Here is a 26,922-nt window from a genome sequence, read left to right as displayed (position 1 = left end):
CTAGTTACATTAACTCAGTTACATTTACTTGAGTCAATTCTTGAAAAAAAATGTATAAGTAGTTTTACACCACTGTACTTTTTACTTTTATTAGAGTAAAAATATGATAAACCATAACTACTCTTATTTAAGTAAAATGTCTGGCTACTCCACCCATTGTGACTAACTTCACTTAATCAAAATAGGCCTGTTTTAACTATGTATCATTGAGGATAACATTTTCTTCTGTTTTGTATTTAGAGCTAATTGGTTAAATGTTATTTTCTTTATGCCGAGTCAGCCGTGTCAGTTGGAGGTTAAGTGAAAATACACTGTATTAAATATTATATATACTTTCATTATATATACTGTACAGTAGCAGCCATTCAAAATGGCACTTCCCAGTCAAATGACAGCCGAATGGCATCCCACTTCCCTGTGACTGCAGCAAAATCCCCTCCAACTTCCATCCACTGGCCTTCTCCTTGCCATGCAATTTTTTTTTACTCTGACTCCACCTTTCACTGAATTACGGGGTATGACCAGGAGAAGGCGCTTCTCTTTAGATCTTAATATCCACAAATCATGACAGAATATTTTAGTACAAACAATGATGTTTTAAAAGGAATTGTACAGTAGGGAACCAGCCAAGGGCCCATTAAGGAACGTGGGAAAATTTTGAATGGCTACTGCTGTACTGTAATTTAACCTGATCTACATACTGTTATTATTGATTAGTAAGTTTTATGATTCAAAAAAATTATAAATTGGTTGTTATGACTCAAGTACAATTTTTTGGTACTCTATGTTCATGCATTTAGCAGATGCTTTTATCCAAAGCGACTTACAAAGTTGACACAATTTTACAGTTACAGTATCATCAATATGACAATAAGCACTGTACAGGAAAATCCATAGTCAGAATTAGTGGTGGCAGCAAAGAGATAGAGGGAAGTATAGAAAGAGTAGTAAAGGGGTACTCTCCCCACCTCTGGTGGGTCTGATATCTGCCATTATGTCAAAGTTGACTAAAATGCTCAAGTGGCTGATGAAAATCTCTGTGCGGTTTCAAATCGGATCTGTGGCAGCTTCCCATCCCTTCCATGTACTTAACATTTTGTGGTCAGACTCTATTACTCTGTCAAGTACTCGCCTCATTGTCTCGTCACTCTCCACTGGGCTGTGCAGTGACATCACGGTAATAAAAGACCCTTGAAAGTAAATGCTGACAAATTGACCACAAACTGCTTTATTTATGTATACGAATAAATTTTTTTCAATTAACGATGAAAACCTGAATTATTACCAGGTTTTAATATTAATTTGATTATGAGTGCAGTTTTAATTAGCATTCAGTCAAATAACAGCCTCCAGAATAGTGTCCCTAAAATTCTCTCTGTAAATCTGGCTGCATGCCTTTGTTTTTGTAAATTGTCATAAAATAAAAAACATAACAAATGAATCTGCATCAATAGTCATAAATACTAGAGCTTTACAATATATTAACAGGTTTTGATTTAAACCATTCCATTGTAGCTCTAGCCGTTTTTTTTTTTTAAATACCCTCAACTATTTTGCAGCCTCATTAATGGACTGCTTAATCAACATCTATATATATACAAAAATCCATCCATTCAATTTCCACCGCGCTTATCCCAAGTGGGGTCGTGAGGGGTGCTGTTGCCTATCTCCAGCTGTCTATGGGGGCAAGGCAGCGGTGCTACACACTGCTCCACTGAACAGCCATATCCATAAATCAAATCCATAAATATGCTAACTATATTTCTACAAGCACTATACTGCCACCCCTTTTTTTATTGTTGAAATTCAGTGAAAAATCTGTCACACATTATGTCCAGTATGATTCTTTTCCTCTCTCGACGACGGACTGAACTGTGCTCCAATTGGTCTATCACATAGAATGGCAATGAAATACATAAAGACTTAGACAGATTTATTTTGTCATTTTGTATACACAAGTGTATACAAAAGGAAATTTCATTTAAAACAGCTCTAGAATATTTCATTTGTTTGAAGTGCAGCCTTAAAAAAAGTAATAAACACATTTTAAAAAATTATAAAAACATATGACTGTATATTTACAGTTTTTTTTTTAAAGAAATAAAGTCTGTGGCTGTGAGATTTAGATACGAATACAGGGCACTGTGTGTCAACATTCTTTTGTTTCTTTTTTGTCACAACTATACAAATATGTGCTTAAAAAACACATCAGTTATTAGGATCGAAGCAGAGAACAGACCTAAGAATGCTAGAAAGGTGCTAACAGACATGACAGGTATGTCAATACCAGTTATTCTGTTAACACAACACCTACTGAAAGCAACTAAATGTTTATGTGTAATCAGTTTAATTAATAGTTTCAGTCAGCAAAAGCTACAATTAAGGCGATCTTCTCCTATCATCACTTTTTTGCCTGAGAACAAAAGAAAAAAACTGGGTACCAATTAAATACTAGCAAAAAATCTTGCTATTTTTTAAATAAAAAGGTAAGACATTTATGGAATCCTAAGCTACATGGTAAAAATTATAATAAATGTAAAAAATAAATAAATAAAACAGCAGGGCAGGCAAAACATATTGTTAGATTGAATATTAATGTCAGAATACATGGTCTATAGGCATATTTCGGAACTCGATGAAAAGCCTAGTGATTATAAATGCATGTTAACATGGTTGGGACACTTTTATCAGACGCATCTAAAATGACAGAACATGGTGCATTTCTTACATGCCAATATATCAAAATTTCCTGCAGCAAAAAATGAAAGGATGGATGGATGTCCATTTCTTCCCCTTTTTAAATCATAACACACTTGTCTGCTTCTATCACTGGAAATGAATCTATATAGTCTAAAGATTAAAAAAGAAATATAAGAAACTACAAGAAAAAAGGACACCAAATTTACTGCATAATTATATTTTTCATATTTTCAGGATGTATGTATAGATACCACACGTATGAATGGGTTTTGTTCACAAAACACCTTGATGTATGGCTATGTGTAATGTCTGGGAGATGTCATCAGAGATGGCAAAACCTTACAGGAGCTAAATCTGTCTCGGATAGAGTCCAAACAAGTGTATCAAGAAAAAAAATCAAACTGAGCCGAATGCCCACTGTAAATACTCTCCTTCTCTACATAACAGACTTTTTCCATTTTATCTCCCAGATAAAAAGCTCTTGTAAATATTTCATCCTCAGATTCCACCTCAGCTGCAGAACAGAGCTGATGAATACCTTTGGTCTTTTTAAACAAGACCTAAGAAATCATAAGGAGAATATAAATCTAGCGATTCCCTAAATAAATGATAGGAGTCATTCTGAGAGTGAACACAAGTAAACCTCTCAGGCTCTATATAAACTCTGTATCTATACTACTTTCTGCCAGTGAATTAAAAAGTGTACAGTGGGTCACATGTACAGTTAGGTTTGTTGATTTTGTTGTAACTTCTAGCTTGCATACAAGCTAGAAGTTAGCTTTTTACCCTGACAGCTGACCCTAAACAAGCAAGCAAGCAAAATCATTTATCCCTACCATCAACAGTGCTTTAAAACAAATACATTTTACTTTGGAAATGCCCTGCTTGAGTCATGAATGTGTGCATATACTGTAGATGATTAACTGTATGTAGTATAGTGTAAATCAGAAGTACAGCCCTTTTAATATGAACCTAGAAAACCCTTAAATAAAGTAGACTCATCTAGTAGAATAAAATTTTGACTTAGCCTTACATGTGTAGCACCTAAAGATTTAATCTCACCAGGAGACGATTGCTTCCCTAACAAGACAGTTGCAAAGACTAAGCAGGCACCTGTGTACCAATGACAGACTCTAGTCGAGTGTGATTTCTAAAAGCACTTAAAAATACCTTTATAATTTCCAACTTTCATGTAAAATACTATGTCTGCAGTAATAAAATATATTTTCCCCCTATTTTGATTAAATATTCAGCATGACTGTGATACTGCTGTCAATAACACACTAAAACATACACTGGAAAATGATCTAGAAAAAAGTAAAATTTTCTTCAATTAAGTATATTTACCCTAATTTGTGTAGATAAATTAGGTAGTTTGCCAATGGGATGAGTATTTTCACTCTTAAAATAAGATAATTAGATAATATGCACTTGTTTTTTCTTATTTTAAATGTAAATTGTCATGTTCCATCGACAAAATGTCCCACTATCCTTCTCAATTCAAGACAAAATGCACTTAGTTTAAGAAAAAATTACTTATACAGAATCAATTTTTTTGCAGTGTATACAAATTTCTAACTTCAGCAATCTGAGGAGGAGTCAGTGTTTCTCCCCAGCTAAAAGCCCTATTCTGATTCATTTAAATGTGCATGAAAGAAAATGAAATAAAAAAGGCAGAAGTGAGGAAGCATGGGCCTGCAGCTACCGTCACCAGGTCGGGTTCGGTCGCTCCGCCCCCTGCTGGCTCCCTGCCCCCGTCCGCTGGAGTTCCCGGACTAGCCCCGGAGCTGGCGGCTTGGTTCTGCTGCACTGTGGTCGACCAAAATCCTGGACAATTCTGAAATTCCCCCCGGACATTTTTTTAGATATGAAAAGTAGGACATGTCCGGAAAAAAAGAGTCTGGTCACCCTACAATATCACCAATTTCAGTGAGTGAGTGCTTGTTGCTATGACGTGTCTTTGCTCTGCGGCTTCGCTCATTGTAAACCAACCAATCAGCGCACAGCTCATCTTAATATTCATTCATACCATAAAAGGAAGAAAAAATGTTGTTTCATTCTAGGGCTTATAACCAGGGTTGCATTAGGGCTAATAGAACAGCAAATATGTCATTTTCAGCCCAACCAATGTTACACATCCTATTTAGAGACCTTAAGGAACAGCACCAAATACCCTATATAATCAATCTATGACCCCTTTAACCCCATTTTTGTTTGATCCATGAGTGTTTAGACTGAAAACACATGTAGTACAGGTATAAGATACTAAACTGTTTTTGCCCCTCTTTTAAAGTCAGATACTACAGAGAGGAAGGGTTACTCACAGTAATTCTATGTCACTCCAGAGTTTATTGGTTCCCTTTGTTGCTCCATCATCATGTATTAGCTGATGCATCATCCCACCAGCAGAGCAAGCTAAGCATTACCAGGTGCTATAACTCGCTTGCAGTGCATTTCTGCAGAGGTAGTGGATAGTTATACACTTTTACAGGCAGCATTCCTGCAATTAACCCTATAAAGACTTATTGTCAGGGTGGGAAGCGTGAGCCTCAAGCACAAGCTGCTGGAAACACCCTAAGCCCATTAAAGTAAAAGGTGTGAAACAGTTAAAGGGAATGGACAGCGTGGGGATGAGCCGGTAAATACAAGTGGCTGGAGGTGACGATAAGCCCATAAGGATGCTAAACTGCAGACAGACCACCATGACTGTCTGAGTTACAGTTTAGGCTGCGGCAATTAAATATACAAACCTCACTATGAAAAAAACGAAAAAACATAAAGACAACATACTGAGCCAGTATAGCGGGAGCATTACCGCCTAAAATATGTGCAGTTGAAGCGGTCACATTTACATCACACGAAAACCAGGGAGTGACAGTTTGAGAGGGGAAAATATACAAAGCAAGGAAATCACATTACACACATTTGCTCCAAGAAATACCATGCTAAAATATCTGCATGATAATGTTTAGTTTATTTTAGCGAGCTGAGGTTTGGCGGGTTAAATAATCAAGCAGATATCTCAAGTTTTCCTACATATGTGCTGGGATTTATTGAAAAACCACAAGGAGAAAGCTAGAGTGGAGAATAAACCCAGTAAGTCTTTAGAAATATCATATCCAAACCTAAGAACTATAATTATGATCAATAGTGTTTAGCGTTAACAGCTAGGAACCATGACATAAAAACAAATAGGCATTAATGCTTTAAGATATTTTTGGATCTGTGTAGCACTGAGTATGAATGTAATACTATTAAAAGTACATTATGTGTGTATACAATAAAGTGTTTTACTTAAACAAATATTCTGAAATAATTAATCAGCCAAGGTTTTGTAAGAGAGGATTTTCCAAATAAAAGTGAAGAAAACAGTGAATTAACCTATTATTAGAATTAGCGTGGGATTCCTTCATTTTATGAAATCTGTAAACTTTCCCCAAACTCTTGTGACAGAAGTGTTAAAAGAAGGAAATTATATAAACAGAATATTTCCACTTTGGTATTGCTGCGGCTACGCAATGGGACATTGCAAGAGGTCATGCAGGATAACAGGTTAATGAGTTAGAGCGGAGGAGTGTTTCAGTTATATGCTGCTTCTAAATGGATATTAATTTAAATAAATATGTATTAATTTTAGTTCATATATTTAGCTTAAAATCTCTGTTAATGTTTACATTATTTAGGGAATTTATTGTCAAAAAGTAATACATACATGACTGCTACTGTATCCCTGCGGATGTTCAAAACCTAAAATATAACACAACTAATGTATTTCAAAGGATACTGATCTCATTGTCACGTTGCTTAATTATTTCACTCAGTCTGGCCATCTCTGCTGCGCTCACACTGCCGGGTTGAGCGTTCTCTGTACTTCCTGTCGGTGGCTGTTGTCGATCACAGAGTTCATTCTTGGCACCTTTTTTCTCCAAAATCATTGACTGTAGAAAAAAAAAAAAACACATAGGAATACCCATGTTTGACTGAGTTATCTCACAGTCCAAATGAAATGTTCAGAAAACTAACAACTATAAAAGCCAGATTTTTCTTCAATTGAATTTTAAAATGAAACTATTTTGCAAAAGTAATAGTACTGGCATTTGTGAGATTGACATTGACATACTACAAGCAAAACTTTACTGTATTTCTTGCTACCTGATCTAAATAAATTAGAAACAAAACTGAAGTGGATATCATTGCAATTTATATATACTATATAAAATACCTAAATAAAGTAAAATAGCCTAAAGAGAAAGTAAAGAGTATCTTAATTGCATTACCGACTATATTAAGGTTAGATCTGGATCTAGTATCATAGAAAAGTTCTAAGAAAAATTTATAGGATCGAGTGTTTAAGGGACCTTTATCACCAGGATTATTTGTTAATGAAACAGGTGTTTTGTGCCTATTTGTCTCCTGATTGTTAGAATGGTGAGAAGGGGAAAAACTTTGCAACCCTTAGCTCAATAAATGTGCAAAGAGCAGGTAGATTTTGTTACTGGAAGCTACAGTAGCCTCAGGTAGACAGACACCTGGCAGAAGGCAGACACTGAGGGAAACTGGTGGTGAAGGATTAGCAGTGACACTCAGGGTAATGAACCCCTAGAATCGACCCTGCTCCAAAACTATGAGAATCAATCTTTCTTTTAAAGTGTTCGGAAGCAGCTGTTCCAACCAACCGTTACATTTCCGAATTCCGAGTTCTCCCGGTGCACGACTTTACACGAGTAAATAAAGTGAATCTGATTGGTTGTTTCATCGAGAGGGCGGGATTGTTGTGGCGGAAGGTTCGCAAGCAAATTTAATTGTGGCCGGTTTGTCGGAAGCATCTTGCTAACCAGTTAGCAACTTAGTGCTAGTAGGTTCCCAATGGGAAATTCCATTGGGACCAAGTAGCACTAAATTGGTGACTAGAAACGACACTGTCAAGGAACGCTATGGACAGCGGAAACATGAAAGAGGAGGAGAGTTTTGTGACGGAGATCGTGGATGAGCCTCAATCATACATTTTTTTTATTTAGAGGAGGAAAGCGAGGACGAAGTTGTTGTGAAGGAGGACGCCAGGGCAGCAGAAGCTTGGTTTGGTGTAGAAGGCTTACAGCCGTACATGTTTGAGCCCTTGCCTCTCAACCCTGCCAGTTCTGTTAGCTCTACGCCTGCTGAAGACACAGACTCAATGGTAAAGATAATGATTCTTATTTCTTATTTCAACCGTTGCACATATTAGCTGCAACATATGAATCAAGATGCTATGACGAATAAAATTTGATTGACAGATGACCGTTGATTGGCCAAATTTAAGTGTTTAAGCTGACAGATATCTAACTGGCCTGCATGAAATAATGCCAAAACCCCCAACAGATTTTAAGACAGGATTTTTTTTTTTAAATATAAATGTTCTACATTTTGGTATATTATCGTCTTATAAAGAGTACATTTATATACATGTTTAAGCCAGAATGATTTGATATTTTAATATGATTTCGTTCCCACTTTAATGTATATCTCTACCGGCTTTCAGAAACTTTTGTGGACATTGGTTTTTAAGTTTATTATATTGGCTTTTATATAAAACATTCTATTGTTTATATTTTATGATCTGTTTTTCTGCTGGAAAGTGAACCTCTGCCAGAGTTTTAACCCTGTTGCATCCTCTAAACCAGGCATCCCCAACCTCGGTCCTCAAGGCCTGCTGTCCTGCAGGATTTAGAGGTTTCCCTGCTTTAACACAGCTGATTATAACAATCGCAGTAGACCAAAACCCTGTTAATCAGCTTTTAATTAAAATCAGCTGTGCTGGAGCAAGGAAACCTCTAAAACCTCCAGGAGAGGGGGCCTTGAGGACCGAGGTTGGGGATGCCTGCTCTAACTGGTTCTCTTCCAATAATCCTGAGTTTCAGTAACACTCAATGCTTAGAAGGTCAGGAACATCTGGTAAATTACGCCCTCACCAACATACAGAGTGACATGTGCAGTCTCTTTTTCCCACACTTGACCAGAGCCTTGTCAACTACAAACTGCTGGGACCCCTTAATTGCTTGTGCTTAAGCAGACACTCTATTATTCTTTTTTCAAACTGATATTTTCCATTTATCAGCTGTCGAAATCCCAGATTTCAGCAGCTTTTCTGATCAATGCGCTCCTTACCCAGCCTGCACAAGTAGGATGGAAATGGATTTTACAATACAATATTAAGGTTTTTACAGCAGATGTATATATATTAAAAAATAAAAATAAAAAAAATTCAGCCCTTTTTTCAGACAATAATGAGCAATTTTTTTTGGTAATTCCTAAAAAATCATAATAAAATTTATTGAAGTTTGTAGTTGTGCAGTGAAAAGAAAATGTGAAACATTTCTGGCAGTTTTAATAGTTTTGTTAGGAGCATAAATGAGCTGTAATTGGAAATTGGTTTTTATTTTAGGTCTTTAGCTACACTGCACATGAACACAAGCAATCTTTAGAAAGAGAAAATTGCACATCAGTATTTATCCTGAAACAGGGACAAGGTAAAAGTTGGGCAATGAAAATTAATCCAAAACAAAGAAGAGAGAAATGGGATTTAAACCAGACATCCTTCAGCAGGACGGGTGGAACTGAGCTGAGGTGATGCTTGCAGAAATTTAAACTGAACAGGAGGTAGAGTTTGCAGATCATAACAAACTGCAGGAGACATAAACAGACGTTAAAGTGGGCTCTGGCACTACATCTGGTGGATGCTTCAGCTCTACCCCAAGCAGGGTGAACCTCTCAGACTTCTTTCTATCAACAGCGACTGAAAAGCACTTTCTGTTTGTCAAAGGACAAATCAAATTTTGAGCAAAAAAAACAATACTGACAATCTCACCCAAACAGTCTGTCTAGACGCCATAACAGTGTAAATAATTTCATTTAAAAAACTCTTTTGTGAAACATATAACTTTGCTGTTTTGTACAAATGTGGATGTTTTGAATCATGGAAAATACAGAATAATTTCTAAGTGAAAACCACAATTCATGATGCTTTTCTAAATAATTGGATATAAAATTGTGTTTGAGTTGGAGGTTAGCTTAACTTATTTAACACTTAGAGGAGATATCAAATATCTGTTCATCAACAAATACATGCAGGTTTGCAACAAATTGATCTTTTGAGATACAGACGCGATGAATATATTTTACGAATAAGTTCCAGCTCCATAATTTCCCCATTGTGGGACAATAAAGGGATTTTCTATTCTTTTCTATTCTATCAGCACTGACCCCCATCTCTTCATGGGAATTTGAAACTTTCACTCTCTGCTGGTCATTATTGGTGATTTGCCAAGAGGGTAAAACCCAGTCTTTATAGAACTGGTGAAAACCAAGAGAAAAATATTATCTTATCTGTTCTTGGTGCCGTTGAGGTGTATAAAATTGCATACCGTATTTTCACGACTATAAGGCGCACTTAAACGTCTTTTTTTTCCCTCAAAATGTGCGGTGCGCCCTATGGTGCGGTGCGCCCTATGTGTGTTGTAACTGCGACTTTTGAGACCACCTCATTGAGGAGATGATGAAAGAGTGGCTGAATGTAAGGAGACCAGGTGTTTTTTTTTTTTCCACCCCTCACCATCGCTGTTAATATGTAACTCCATGCGTGCCCATCTCACTGATGTGAAAAACATGGGGAAACAAATTAACGCTGTGCTCGCTGTTCAACCGCTCGACATCGGTGTGAACCGGACCCAGCAGGTGCAGCAGAAGCAGCGAGTTTACATGCAAAGTCAATGGTTGACGCGCATATAGGTGCAGCAAAAGGTCCTGCAGCGCGTTTTGGTGCAGCACGTCGGGAGCGTTTAAGCATCTGACGCACCGCCAACGCGCTGCTGCTGCTCGACATGGAAAAATGTAAGTTTTGCTGCTGGACGCGCCGCATCAACCAATCAGAGAAGCTGATCTGGGAGCTGACAGCGAGACAGTACAGCGCTCTGATGACATATGATATTAACGCAAATGAAAAGGCTGGATCGATGAGGAGATGATGAAAGGCAGGTGTATCTGAGAAGACTAGGTGGTTTTTTCCACGCATCACCATCGCTGCGTGCCCATCTCACAGCCGATGTGAAAAAAAGATGAATCAAATGAACGCTGTGCTCGCCGTTATCCCGGGGGTCTGACAAAGGAGCTTCCACCGCTCGACATCGGTTTGAAGCGGCCGTTCACAGTAAGGCTGCGAGCGGCGTGGGAGCGATGGATGACCGACGGAGACCACAGTTTCAGGATAAGAAGGCAGCGCCGGGCAGATTACGCCACCGCTTGCGGATGGATTGTAGATGCTTGGACTAAAGTGTCTGCTGGCTCTGTTGTTCAAGCTTTCGCAAAAGCCGGCATTATTTCTGAGGAGCTGCGCTGCACGGAAAGTGACTCTGACAGCGAAGAAGGGGAAACTGGCATGTCTGATTTAGCGCAGCTGTTTTATTCAGAAACAGAGGATGATGACTTTGATGGGTTTGATTAATACTTTGTAATAAATACATGAATAAAGCACAATCATACTCAGTTTTGCTCCCGCTGTATTTTTCTCCCTGAAAACTTAATTCAACAGCAGCCCCGGCGCGTCTCCTCCTCTTCATCGCGGTGGCTGGCAGGTGTTTTTTCATCTAAATAATCTAAATCTTGCAGCTATATTTGCTGTGATCAGTGGGAATAAAGTAGTTTTAATATGTTTTTAAGTGAGAAAGTCCACCTGAAAACTTCATAATTGCAGTCAGTTCATCCAGATTATCTATTTCTGTCGGAGGCGCTCAGACCCCCACATACCAGCTGTGCGCCGACAGGAGAAATCCTTTCGTTCACCGCGGCTGCTGGCAGGTGTTTTTCATCTAAATAATCTAAATCTTGCAGCTATATTTGCTGTGATCAGTGGGAATAAAGTAGTTTTAATATGTTTTTAAGTGAGAAAGTCCACCTGAAAACTTAATAATTGCAGTCAGTTCATCCAGATTATCTATTTCTGTCGGAGGCGCTCAGACCCCCACATACCAGCGGTGCGCTGACAGCAGAAATCTCTTCATCAGCAGCCTGTAGGCTGGGCAGCCTGGGGTTCACCGCGGCTGCTGGCAGGTGTTTTTCATCTAAATAATTTTAGCTGCAGGCACCAGGATACCGGCAATAAAAGCGAACATATTCCGTCAGCAGGTTTCAGGATTTTAAGTTAATTTAGGAGTGATCACAGCGCTGTGTCATCTGCGATGTGTCTGTCTCAGCTGCCAGGTTTGATTAATACTTTGTAATAAATACATGAATAAAGCACAGTCATACTCAGTTTTGCCCCCGCTGTATTTTTAAATACGCAGTAGAGGTATTTAAAGGTAGTAGAGGACATGTACCTGTATATAAAAAACGCGCCCTATAGTCCGGTGCGCCTTATGTGTGTGTTAAATACAGAAATGGGACACATAACTGAGAGTGCGCCTTTTAGTACGGTGCACCTTATGCTCGTGAAAATACGTACGTTTCATTTCATTGCAGGACAGAGGGTCCTTCAATGTCAATCATACTGTAGCAGCAGGACAGATTTCTGCACTCTTTGACTACTACTACTACTGACTGAGATGATAAAGTCGTAAGGAAATGTGGGTTATTGATGACGAATGCCGTCTGTGCAATTTTAAATCAATGGTAAAAAAAATGTTGGGTTTTCTTAATATCATGCAGCCCTGGTCCTCAAAACAGTAACTGACAACAAACACTAACAGAGCAGATGCTTAAAGGTTCCTCCAGATCGTTTGAAGTGAAGTCCTGTGATCTTTTAGTAGAAATTACTTTATCTGTCATACCTGTCAATATGACAACAGATGACATATTTTGTTAACAAAAAAAGAAAATAAGCACATCCTTTGGTGGTGGAAGCTTAAAAGTCAGTTGTGACATGTTTATAATTGTCATGCAAAGAATACAGTATAGCATTCAGTTTGTTGCAGAATGACAGAATGGTTTATGACAATGGACCACTTCACAGGGCTAAGAAAATAAGGTGGAGTTTGAGGAGGAAACACTTAAGATGATGAGCATCAGATCTATAAAAGTTCATCATTATTGACCTTTTGTCATTATCCAAGCGGACTTCAGCTTAAAAACTAAAGCTCATAATGGTCTCAGATACTACATCTCTAAAGTTTCCTCATAGATAGTAATCATATGATGTCTCTTTTTTGCTATAACACTAGCTGATGACATAAACTATTATAGTGTAAATCTAAGGATGTATATACTGTTTTGCTATGAGGGGCCGTTTAGGACAGAAACTATTTTTCCTCTCACGTACACCAATAAAACCATGCACACACCTCAGTAGACACACACACACTCTCAAAAAAAACTATGTTTTCCTCTCAAACACACTACTATGACATGCACACATCACAGTAGAAACACTCACACACTCTCAAAAAAAACTATGTTTTCCTCTCAAACACACTACTATGACATGCACACATCACAGTAGAAACACTCACACACAATCACAAAACTAAAATTGAATACATGTCTTATGTGTGTGTGTGCACTAATACTAGACTGTATGAGAGGGCATAAGTGTGTGTGTGTGCACTAATACTAAACTGTATGAGAGGGCATAAGTGTGTGTGTGTGCACTAATACTAAACTGTATGAGAGGGCATAAGTGTGTGTGTGTGCACTAATACTAGACTGTATGAGAGGGCATAAGTGTGTGTGTGTGTGTGCACTAATACTAAACTGTATGAGAGGGCATAAGTGTGTGTGTGTGTGCACTAATACTAGACTGTATGAGAGGGCATAAGTGTGTGTGTGTGAACTAATACTAGACTGTATGAGAGGGCATAAGTGTGTGTGTGTGAACTAATACTAGACTAAATTAGAGGATATACATATGTTTGTGTGTGCGCGCATATGTGTGTGTGTGTGTGTGTGTGTGTGTGTGTGTGTGGGTGTGAACTAATACTAGACTGAATGAGAGGCTATACATATGTGTGTGTGCGCGCGCGCGCGCGCGTGTGTGTATGTGACTGATATCGTAGCAGACTGAATGAGAGGCTTGTACTTGTGTGTGAGAGTTCAACCTGTCACGGAAGAGGCGGGGCAAATTGGCTAGCGCATGCGTGGAACCCAAACTGAGCAATATAATGTAAAACGGGGTGGGCAATAGGGGGCAGCACACAAGCCAGTTACCTGCTGAGCCAACAATAATGAGCTTCCATACAAAATTTATAACTAAACCCATCATATTTATTCTATATTGTGTCTGTTGAATTTCTATTCTGTTCTATATCTGGCCTGCTTTCTGAGTGACTATACTGCAAACTAATTAAAGATGAACTAGAATCTGAACATATGACTGATCTTAATGGCTTAACTTCTTCCACCTATTGAACAGCTAATAATATTGCAATCATTTCTCCCGTATAAACTGAAAGTCCATCACTTATCCTTTTCCTAATTTTAACATTAAATTCTGGTACGATAAAGGCTACTCCTATTTGATTTGTTATATTTTTAGAGGCATCTGTATAAATTTACATACTAATAATAATGATTAATATAATCCTGTACTATATATGAGTTTAATATGAATTCCTTATCCTTTCTTCTTTCCAACAAAGTAAAATCTACCCTAGCATCTGTAATTATCCATGGTTGTATAACTGATAATGGAACTGTTTGGCTTATACTAATCTGATCTATTTTGAATTCTGTTATTTTTTCTTGCACAGTCCGACCAAAACTTATAATATCTTTTACTTCTTTTTCCCAACAGGGTTTTATTACTTGCAGGGTTGGGTGATCATTTCTATGACCTTTTAAATTAGCCCAATAGTTTAATGTTAATTGCTCTCTTCTAAATGCAAGTGGCATTTCTCCCATTTCTACTAACAATGCTGCTGTTGGAGTAGTTTTAATTGCTCCTGTACATAATCGCAATGCTTGATATTGAATCCGATCCAGTTTTCAAGATTTGTCTCTGCTGCTGAATTATACACAATACTATAGTCTATCACCGATCGAATTAATCCTGTATATATATTCTTTAGAGCTACTCTATCTGCTCCCCACTCCCTACCAATTAAGCATCTCATAATATTTATTACTTTCTTGCATTTGTCTAAAATTTTTTGAATGTGTATATTCCATGTTATTCTTTCGTCAAACCAAACCCCTAAAAATTTTAATTGCTTCACTCTTTCTATTTCTTGATTATATAATTTTAATTTACGATCATTAATTTTCCTCCTTGAAAAGAACATTGTTTTAGTCTTATCCACTGAGAATTTAAATCCCCATTTTAATGACCATTCTTCAACTTTAACAATTGCTTGTTGCATCTTTTTAGTAATAAATTCCAAATTCCTACCTCTCTTCCACATTGCTCCATCATCAGTAAAAAGGGAAAAACCCATTCCATTATCTATATTTTGAAATACATCATCTATTATTACCGAAAATAATAAAGGACTTATTATACTTCCCTGTGGAGTACCATTTTCAGCAATATATTTCTCAGAATGATATTTACCTATTTGAACTTATATTTGTCTTTCAGTTTGAAAATCTTTGATCCACCAATACATCCTACCAGTAATTTCCATCTTTAACATTTTTATTAATAAACCTTCTTTCCACAACATATCATTTGCCTTTTCAATATCAAAAAACACTGCTACAATACTTTCTTTACTAATTTGAGCTTTTCTGATTTCAAATTCCAAACTCAAAACTGCATCCATAGTATTCCTACCCCTCCTAAAACCACTTTGATATTTTGATAAATATCCATTAGATTCTATATAATAAATCATTCTTTCAAAATTCATTTTCTCCATTATTTTACAAATATTTGAGGTTAATGCAATTGGTCTATAATTTTCAGGTTTTGTATCAGCCATGCTACGTCTTCTTCTCGGAAGCTCATTATTGTTGGCTCAGCAGGTAACTGGCTTGTGTGCTGCCCCCTATTGCCCACCCCGTTTTACATTATATTGCTCAGTTTGGGTTCCACGCATGCGCTAGCCAATTTGCCCCGCCTCTTCCGTGACAGGTTGAACTCTCACACACAAGTACAAGCCTCTCATTCAGTCTGCTACGATATCAGTCACATACACACACGCGCGCGCGCGCGCACACACACATATGTATAGCCTCTCATTCAGTCTAGTATTAGTTCACACCCACACACACACACACACACACACCCACACACACACACACACACATATGCGCACACACACAAACATATGTATATCCTCTCATTTAGTCTAGTATTAGTTCACACACACACTTATGCCCTCTCATACAGTCTAGTATTAGTGCACACACACACACTTATGCCCTCTCATACAGTCTAGTATTAGTGCACACACACACACTTATGCCCTCTCATACAGTCTAGTATTAGTGCACACACACACACTTATGCCCTCTCATACAGTCTAGTATTAGTGCACACACACACACTTATGCCCTCTCATACAGTCTAGTATTAGTGCACACACACACATAAGACATGTATTCAATTTTAGTGTTTCTACTGTGATGTGTGCATGTCATAGTAGTGTGTTTGAGAGGAAAACATAGTTTTTTTTTAGAGTGTGTGTGTGTCTACTGAGGTGTGTGCATGGTTTTATTGGTGTACGTGAGAGGAAAAATAGTTTCTGTCCTAAACGGCCCCTCATATTTTGCAGCTCATAGAGAAATTATACTATACCTATGAAGGACATGCTTATGTCCAATGTAATGTGAGTCCTTCAGAGGTTTTTAAATGGTGGAATTTTAAGTTTAAAATAATATTATGGTTAAACATTTAGCTATTTTAAAAGCACTTTCTCTTTTAGAGAATTTTTAAAGGGAGACATTATCCCTTTTAGATAGAGAAGGTTATGGTTGACGAAGGCTGCATAGGATCATCTCCCTCTAGTGGTCTGGAGCACTCTGTTTTTTCAGGAGCAGGTTTTCTTTACTTGCTGTGTTTTTTGCTACTTTCAGCATTTTTTTTCCTTTTCTTATTTCATTTCTTATATGGATTATACAGATACTACGTTCCTACTCTCATCTATGGTCATGCGCTTTGGGTCATGACTGAAAGAACAAGATCCCAGATAAAAGCAGCTGAAATTAGTTTTCTCCGTAGTGTGTCTGGGCTCTCCCTTAGAGGTAGGATCATCCAGGGAGGACTCGGAGTAGAACGGCCCCTCAAAAGGAGCCATTTGAGGTGGCTCGGGCACGCTGGAGGGACTATGTTTCTCGGCTGGCCTGGGAGCGCCTTGGGATTCCCCTGGAGGAGCTGGCCGAAGTGGCTAGGCAGAGGGACATCTGGGCCTCCCCACTGAAGCGGCTTCCCCCGCGACCCAACCCCAGATAAGCGGAAGAAGGGGGATGGATGGATTGATTTCTTATATGTGTTTTTGTTTGTTTGTCTAATGGTTGTCCTTGCTCATTTTTATGTTTGCAGTACTGTCTGTATTTATGCATTTGCAGAGCATCTGCACCTCTCAGTTAATGTACAAGTTGAATAAATAATTTCAGCTTTATCATGCAGTAAGAGTAGGACATTACCACTATAACTTTTTTTTTTTTTTTTTTTTTTGTTGAATGAAACAGCCAGAACTGAAAGTGTCCTTCAGTGGAACCCTATAGTCATAGCGTGTAAATCATCGAAGGGTGACTGTGACAAGACAGTAAAACAAAAACATAGGAAATGATGCATGGATAACAAGATCAGACTCAAATAACAGGTTAGACAGGAAGACATTTCTAAAGTCGCTTTATAAGCAAAGGTAGTGCTGACTACTTTACCTTAAGCAGAAAGAAACAGTGCTGTATCTTTCTCATGTCAGGTCCCAGAGACAGGATCACATCTGGATCTGGGTCATTTAGAAAGGCCTTGAGTAACTCATCCAACCTAAAATGTGAGGACATGATAATAAACACAGACTTCCATGACACCATCACATTCCCTTAACAGGCACCCAAATGGTTAATGCATCTCTGCAGTTTCGAGTGTGGGTCTGGTCAAAGAAAACTATTTATATCAACGTGAGTTTCAGCTTCACTGGAGCAGTCTGTTGATAAACTATTGCTTAACGATAGTCCAAACACTGCGTCCCGACATGTGGACTCGGCCACTGGAAAAGGCCGGAAGGCAGCCGTCCAGATGGATCAAATAGAGGTGTGACAACGTGCGGTTCCCTATAATCTGTTACATGTCCTTGTAGAAACAGCCGCGGTTTACACGACAGACAACCTAATACAAACCTACTGAAATTGTTTAAGGTTCCTCTGAGACTTTCTGGTTTTGTGACACAAAATATGATCTTGAAAAATGCTCTTTGGTGCCATCAAGCACAAAACAAACAAAAAAAAATGCTTAGCTGACATCAAATTCTTACAAAGCATCGCACTACTTTGGACAAAATAAACAGATGAAACAATTACAAAAAAGTTGATTAAATAAGGACATAAGTTAATAAATATATAAGAGAACAGACTTACATTGATAGGAGGAATACAGATGCAAGACATAACTTGGAAATATATTCTTTGTAGAACTTTCAAAAACCATATATTGTATTTCTTTCACACAATTATGTTCTAGTTTATATTGATCTATCAGAAATGTTAGAATGGTCTCTATTTTATCTCACTATACAGAGGAGGTTGACCAAAAATATTATAGAATAGAAAATCCCTGCATTGTCCCACAATGGGGAAACTCTGGTGTTACAGCAGCAAAAAGATTATAGAAAAAATGGTCGAACAAATATGGACCTTAGAAAAGTGTATAAGAATAACATAATAGTGAAGATTTAGAAAAAAAAAAGTAAACAAATGAAATACAGTACTGTGTTTTAACAATATCAAACTTTGCACCTGAAAAATAAATACCTAATATAAAGCTATAGACATTTTTATAGTAATGGATATTTGAAAATAGAATTAACATCAGAGATGTGCAAAAATGACAGTAGCATGTTATTTAACTGACCAAGATAGAAACTGTGCAAAAGCAGCATGAATGTAACAACTTATTGAGGTTGTTGGGAACAGTGATGGTTATAGAGAAGGATCTGTGATGACGCTTCCTGGTGCATTTAGGGTGCAGCAGTCTGTCACTGAAGGAGCTCTCCAGTTCTGCAACAGTTGTATGCATGGGGTGGGAAACATTATCCAACAGAGACGTTAATTTAGTTAGGATCCTTTTCTTTCCCACCTCCTGCACTGATTCTAGAGGGCATCCAATCACAGAGCTGGCCTTCCTGATCAGCTTATCCAGCTGCTTTCTCTCAGCTACAGATAGTCTATATCCAACTGACAGTTCCATAAAGGATGGCTGATGCCACAACAGTCATAGAAGGTTTAGCACATCAACAATGAGAGAACAATTTCAATAAGTATTCATTTTGTTTGATACAAACAATGTGGCACTTTAGGCACAATTTGCTCCTGATTAGCTCATGGGAAAATACAGGCCATAAAAGTAACCAAGTAGCCGAAACTAATATTTCACCACTGCTGCTAAACAGGGCTTCAACAGTCATCATTGCAGGTTTCCAGACAAGGATGGACCCCTAATGGGTAGAAATAGGGCAGAGTCACCACAGCAAGGAGGAAACCATTAAAAGTAAACTTAGGGGGTCGAGTCAACGGGAAACACGGCCCCCCTCTAGAGGGAACATTTTCCCAGTATTTAATGAAACTTCTATTCTGTTCATCTGTCTTGTTCGAACATTGGTGAGATCTAAACTAAGTGCTGTCGAATACATATCAGAAAAACTAGATTGCCCCTTTAGAAGAAACAAAAACATTTTAGAAATGATAAATTGCTCAAGTTTTCAACACATTTCCGAATCAAAATTCTACCCTTTGATGATTGTTCAGTCAATTTTCAATCAAATTTTTTTAGATAAAAGCATAAACTGTAAATCCAAGGTTTATGTTTGGAGATTAGTTTGGATTAACCCTTTATGATAAGAAAGTTAGAGCAGATGTAATTTTATCTTTTTGCATTGCCGACAAAATCTTATCTGTATTTGCTTTTTTTCCTTTACAGTAGGTCAAACTTCCCTGGATTTAAATGAGCATTTTATACACTCTAATACTGATTTAACTTTGAGAAATAGTCTCAAATTTGTTTCTTTAGTTTTATTGTTTTCTTTAACCCTTTATGTACCATTTATTTCCCAGAAAAGTAAAAAGAAAGAAAAAAAGAAGACCTACAGTAACAATCAGAGGCGGCATACCTTTGGATCTCATCTGCAGTTAGCGGCTCATTTCGCTGATCTCCTGTCACCATCGCCAGCTCATCCTTCAGGCACAGGATTTCTCGCTTTAAACGCGCTATAAGCTAAAAAATGACACAGCATGAGGTCATACAAGGGGTATGTAGGGGTAAAATAAATAAAAGAGGAAAAAGTGCTTCCATAAGTGGCTTATCTGTCTTTCAAACTCGAAAGCATAAAATACAACCAGATTTTTATGCTCCTTCATAGAGTGCCAAACCAAAGGATTAACATGCCTGGAATGTTTTTACATTTGACTGATAAAAATTTTAATCTATGTCGAAAGTGTATGAGATCAAACATGAAAATTTTGCATATTATTTTGAAATGTGAAACAGAGTTTTTAAAATATTCCCTCAAATAAAATGGCAGCATTTATCAATTTCATCAATAAGCTCTTTGATATTGTAAATGTATCGACCTTATCATACCCGTCCCCGCCCCGGTGAAGGAATCGACTAACCTAGCATGATGTTGCCATCACCATGTTCCAGGGATGATTAGGGGGCCTTTTTTTCCCCTCATATGATCAGAGCAGCTTCTGCTTTTTTTTTTCTGTTTTCTATCCCTCTGATTGGGCAAATTACAGACATATTATTTTTCTAAAAGCCAGATTTGTGGCGTGCATCATCAATAATTACAGAGACAGTATAAGAGCCCACCTCAGCTGTGGCTGTTTTGACTCCTTAAAGTAATGTCCAGCTTCTAAGTTAGGACTAACAACCATGTTTTCATATATTTGTTGCGCCAATCTCTTCAGGTTTTTATAAATTTGATGAAACATAGCTATGTGAGATGTTAAAAGCTTTTGAGATCATTTTATACAAGATGTGCTAGTTTTTGATCTTTTACATATAATTCCAATGAAATATAGTAAATGCACTCTACTGACAACACTTAGGTTGTAAAAAATGTATCCTTTTCTATATCTAATATCCAATAGTAAAGCTGACTGGTATAATTGCAAAGTCTTGAAAATCCTCCTCTTTAACAGAATCTAGAAACTCAGCAGCGATCCTCACGCTAGGAAGATATTGGTCACTGAAAGCTAACATAAGGTCAAAGACTGAGTGGTCTAATGAAAACTAAATGCAGTTAACTGACATACAAAACCAGTGACCAGCTCAGATTATGTAAAATTAAGATGTCCCTGAAAAGACACAGAGCTATGGTGTGGTTTTTGGGTGGGTTCCCCTTTGCTCAATGGAGATTTTCCCCCTAATCCATCCCGTATCGTATGTTTGACCGTTCCTTTACCAAAGCCTCTCCCTACCTCTTTGTTGGAACCACTGCTCTCATGTTAATTCTTCCAGCTGCATTCTTAAAAATCTGACCGCCAGCTGTTGGTCAGCGGGATGGTGCAGTCTATTTCAGAGCAAAAAAATCCCACAGGGGCACCACAGTACCATGGCAGACTTACATACTCTATGGGTTCAAAAAAAAAACAAGACTCAGACCAGACAATCAAACCGATGAGGTAGTTTTTCTTTTTTCTTTTTTTTTTTTGTGCTTTTTGGTACAAGCGGATGTCGTGATACTGAAGAAGCAGCACAATGAGATCAAAAGATGTTGAGTGTCTTGCAAAAACTGGCTTTCTTAATGCACATTTTTAAATGCTCTAATGTTAAAACTTCCAAACTACAAGTATTTCATCAGGTGGTTATAATATATTGTCTTGATTTTGATGTGGGAGGTGAAGCATTAAAGTGTGGCATGCCCCCCGTTCGAACCAATGCAAATTGATAGGAAAAAAAAAAAAAAAAAGAGATGCATGGTAACCCTGCAGGACCTACACAAAAATATGTAGCTTGGGTGGGAGAATGTGTTGACTGGACACAGATCAGACCCTGACTAAGAAGGGGAAAGAAGAAAGCAACTATTGAATAAAAATAAATAGTTTTTCTGTTTCCCACAAGCCATCTAGATGCATGTGCAACTCCTGACATGCATGTATTTCTGTGAATTTTTTGCACAAGGGGGACGTGCAGTCTAAACTACAACTGAATGGTTTTATCACTATCATGCATTAGAATCATCCGGGTTAAATTCAGACCTACATCCAGTCAAACTTCAATGATCATAAACTGCTGTTTCACAAATTAAAGGAAGCATGCACGTGCAAAGCTAACAGGCAACACAAGTGGACCTAATACAAAATGTCTGCAACACTTTTTTAATTTGTAAAGTTTGAAAAGCATAAATAATTTCGCTACTATTTGCATTCATGCAATAACTTGTCCTGACCTGCGACATAAAATCCAAACTAAATACTTTGAGTTTTTTCTTTTTTTAATTGTAGCATGAGTAAATGTGGAAAAGCACGAGGGGTATTATTACTTTTGTGAGTTCAAATTTACAGGTTGGGGAACAGTACTGCTGTCATCTAAATTTTAACCCCCAGGTTACCCAATTAAGGTTGAAACATTAACATAGTGCCTACTTTAAATTATACCTCCTCCAAAGTACATGAAAACCATCCACAGTAAACTGTAAGCATTGCAGTTTAACCACAGGTTTTACTTTAAGTGCATGTATACAGCATCCCACTCCTAAACATGATGCTATAACAGGAATCTCTTTTTTATGAGGAGAAAGGAGGCACTGTTTCCCACTACTACATATACATGAAGAAAATATTAATCCTCAAATAAATAATAAACACATAGGCTTTACCCTATGGATTTAACAGTTGAAACACTTGAACAAACTTTCTTTAAATATATGAGGAGTACTAGAGACATTTTTACCTGCTTTGTGAAAATTCAACTCACAGGTATTTGCTAAATGGAGCCTTCTTTGACTAAGGTACACAACATAAATGCAACAGTAAGTTGAGGAAGAGGAATCTTAGAAGCTCCAATATTTACAGTAAATCTCCACCGAGGAGCACAAACCAGTATTATTCTGGTCTATAGCTGACCTGGGAGAAAATAACACCCTAATATGGTCCGGTCACTGCGGCAGACTTCATTATAAGCACAGGTCACTTTCAACACCTCATTCTTTCCCAGTTCCTTGAGAGACTTGTTAAATATTTTGTCTGGTCTGGCCAGTTTCCTGCTGTTCAGAAATCCATTAAGCATCCCTCTGGCTGCAGCACTGCACCACTTAGTGGCGCTTAATGTGGCAAATGTAATAGTGATGTGAAAACTGCAGCTTTCAAATGAGCTACCATTTGAGTAAGTCCAAAAAGGAGCTGTCAGTCCAGCAGGGTCAAGTGTCATCCTGAACCTAAATGACATTATTATAAGTTATAAACTCCCACCCCAGGTAATGCTTTGTTCCTCTCAGTTAGGCAGCATCAGAGGAGAAAATGCAAAAGAAATGATAAATCCATAAACAGAGGAAGGAGTTTGAGCTTTCCTGAAGTAACTCAGTCAGACCTAGATGGGAGCAGCCAGGCGCTGTCACAATTACTGGGGCCAGCAGCCGCAGACTCTCTTAAAAATACCTCTGAAGGGTTTGCAAGTGGACAGCCAAATCTTGGTAACAGTAATACAGTAGCAGTTGGTTCTGAGGCCGATCTGGGTGGAAGCAGCTGACTTGGAAATAGCTGTGAAAACCCAAAATCTATCCCCTTTAGCTGGGTTTAGCAACAGCGAGTCAACTTTCAGCTACACCACACCAGGGGTTATAATTCACTTCTCACAGGATAAAGGAGGTCAATTATAGTCAGAATGACAAAAACTGCACTTTATAAATGCATTTTCTATATATATTTATTTATATTATAAGCCACTGTTCCAATACAAATACAAAGCTCAGTAGGAACCTGAGGCGTACTTAGGCTTTATATATGGGGCCTTTGAAAAACAAGAAATGGATGGATTGCTTTCAGATGTTGTGATGATGTTAAATATGAGGAGACAGTGGAGTAGGGAAAGTTTAATGCTATTTATCCATATCTATCCACAGAGGCGTGCACAGACATTTTGGGGGGCAGGTGTTCAGGAGGGGGGGGGGGGGGGGGGGCACTTTTTAGCGCACGTGTAAAATTTAATTATATAAAAAAACATAAACGCATGTTGAATGAAATTTGACTTTTATTTGTAACATTCTCTAAACGTGAGTTTTCAATGGAAAAAAGTCACATCACCAACAGAACAGACTAAATCATACTTCTTTCATCTGGCTCATCTCCCCGTTTTCCCTCACCCATCTGTTCTCCCTCATCCTGGTCTTTTTCTGTCTCTGTGTCTCCCCTGAACTCTTCCTCATCTCTTGTCCTGGTAGATGTTGATGGTATAGAGCTTCCCTGCTGTGACTGGCTACAATATATTAATAATAACCATCATGACAATAATAATGATAATAATGATAATGATAATAATAATAATAATAATAATAATAATAGCTTTAACAAATATGCCACATTAGTTTAAATAATGGGCTATTAGGGCAACATGACTGGAAGTCTTGTCACGTGGATATGACTTATGGTAGCCTACAAAATAATAGCTATTTTAATACCTGCTGCACAAACCACTTAAAAATAAAATGTGAACAGCTTTTAAGATTTTTCAATATGATTAACCCTCCTTTCTTGGCATTGTGCTGCAATTACTAAATCAATATACAATTAAGACAATAAAGAGACCAAAATGTGTTAATTTATGTTGCCTAACAAAACCTATACAACAGAAAACGTTTGTCTTAACACATAGATTTGTACAGAAGAGGATTAGGGCCACTGAAAAAAAAAAGTTAACTGATTTTTAAATTTTATTTCAGTTTAACATGGGAAAAAAGTCAGAATTCTGACTTTTTTATTGTCAGAATTCTGAGATTAAAGTCAGAATACTGAGCAAAAAGTCAGAATTATGAGAAAAAAGTTAGAATTATGAGATTAAAGTCAGCATTCTGACTTTTTTCCCATACTAAACTGAAATAAAATTTAAAAATCAGTTAATTTATTTATTTTTTTCAGTGGCCCTAATCCTCTTCCGTATTTGCAATTGCAAACTCTACCAAAATTATTTGTAGCCTATGTGGTCGTCCTCACGTTATCTGTCATTGACTTGGGCTACAGTTTAAAACTATCAGAATCAGAATCAGGTTTATTGCCATTGTTAGTGAAGGAGTTCACAAACTAGGAATTTTTTATGGTACAATCGTGCAACATGAAACATATAATATGGAATAGGTAAATAAAATTATAAAAATATCTAAAAACTGTGGGTATACGTCATGCAATAAAATAGACTAATGTATACACTTAAGATAAAAAATATGGATACAAAATATAAAAAGTAAAATAGCATCTTACAAGGAGACAACTAGTTTATCAGGTGAGCAGTCGGCAAAATGCGTGTTTGGTGCTGCTGAATGAGACATTTTAATGCACAACAAAATGATTCTGCTTGATCTGTATATTACCTGGCTAATGGGGCACGGGAGAAGCAGCCTGTCAGCGACCGTTCCTGCTATCTGAAAACTGCTATGATGCTGCGCATCTGGCATGCCCTGCGGGCGACCGAGCGAGTTCACGTGACAAAGGAAGAGAGAGAGGCTGGTCGTTTGTGCGCAAGTAGGTCGGTCATTTCGGGGCATTGTTTCAGTCGTTTTTAATGGCTCAGGTTTTCAAAAGATCATTTCAAAACCGACCTCAGTAAAATCTTAATAATATTAATAATAAAAAAAAAAAAAAACGAGTTTCAAAAGGGCATTTTCTTTGATAGAGGGCAAACTTCCTAGTGCTTTAGCACCACCTAGTGTCTATGTGTGCACGCCCCTGTCTATCCATAGGCCTATAAATGTACAGTAATTGATAACTTACAATTATAGGCAAATACAAGTTGGCACTAAAATCCAGGGGATGTTTTTAAGAATGTAAATCCAAAACAAGAAATATGCATGTTCAATTCTATTTCCATATTTCTTAGGTTTTTGTATGAATATGCTTAAACTCGTAGGGAAGCAGCTGTTCCAACCGTTGCATTTCCGAATTCTCCGAGCGGCGCCCGTCTTTACAGGAGTGAATAAAGTGAATGTTATTGGTGGCTCATCAAGGGAGCGGGATTGTTGTGGCGGAAGGTTTGCAAGCAAGTTTGATTGTGGCCGGTTTGTCGGAAGCATCTTGCTAACCAGTTAGCAACTTAGTGCTAGTAGGTTCCCAATGAGAAATTCCATTGGGACCCAGTAGCACTTAGCAACAACACTGTCAAGGAATGCTACGGACAGCAGAAACATGCAAGAGCAGGAGAGTTTTGTGTCGGAGGTCGTCGATAAGTCTCCTCCGTCATATATTTTTTATTTAGAGGAGGAAAGCGGGGACGAAGATGTTGTGGAAGAGGACGCCAGGAAAACAGAAGCTTGGTTTGGTGTAGAAGGCTGTACATATTTGAGCCCTTGCCTCGCAACGCTGCCAGTTCTTTTAGCTCTACGCCTGCTGAAGACACAGACGTCCATCCCCGTGAACACTTGGATGGAACTCAATGGTAAAGTAAATTATTCTAATTTCAACCGTTGCGTCTATTAGCTGCGACATATGAATCAAGATGCTATGGCCGAAAAAATTTGATTGACAGGTGACCGTTGATATGATTGGCCGAATTTAGGTGTTCAGGCTGACGTATAACTTACTGGCCCACATAAGATAATGGGGAAAAAACACAGATTTTAGGACAGGATTTTTTTAGAATAGATATTTTCAAAATTTTGGGACAATATGGTCTGATAAAGAGTACATTTATATCCATGTTTAAGCCAGAATGATTTGACATTTAAATACAACTTCCTTACGAATTTAACAGGGATAATAAGGTCAAGAGGAAAATACTAACAGGAAGTGTTAGTCGTCTAAACAGCATGAGATTGATGGATGTTGGTGTCTGTAAATATGTAATATGAAAACTGCTTCTAACAGGGAGTGTCTGAGGTTAGAAACTAATAAAAAAAGGTCTTGGTTTGGTAACAGAGTGGATCTCAGGGTTATAGTATTTATTAAAGACTA

The 26,922-nt window shown here is 37.7% G+C and overlaps 1 protein-coding gene across 1 annotated transcript in view; it reads right to left on the bottom strand.

Annotated features, from left to right (window-relative positions):
* Positions 1-26,922, bottom strand: part of kif6 (kinesin family member 6) — a 99,055-nt gene that overhangs the window by 45,768 nt on the left and 26,365 nt on the right. Inside the window, exons 10-12 of the mRNA XM_038292755.1 lie at positions 19,932-20,035; positions 17,488-17,593; positions 6,485-6,638 (exon numbers count right to left, since the gene is read on the bottom strand). Of these exons, the coding sequence (XP_038148683.1) occupies positions 6,485-6,638; positions 17,488-17,593; positions 19,932-20,035 (364 nt within the window). The remainder of the gene's footprint in view (positions 1-6,484; positions 6,639-17,487; positions 17,594-19,931; positions 20,036-26,922) is intronic.

Source organism: Cyprinodon tularosa, unplaced genomic scaffold (assembly GCF_016077235.1).
Source record: "Cyprinodon tularosa strain WSP-4 unplaced genomic scaffold, ASM1607723v1 ctg316, whole genome shotgun sequence".
Lineage (NCBI taxonomy): Eukaryota > Metazoa > Chordata > Actinopteri > Cyprinodontiformes > Cyprinodontidae > Cyprinodon > Cyprinodon tularosa.
This window is presented reverse-complemented; position numbering and strand designations above follow the sequence as displayed.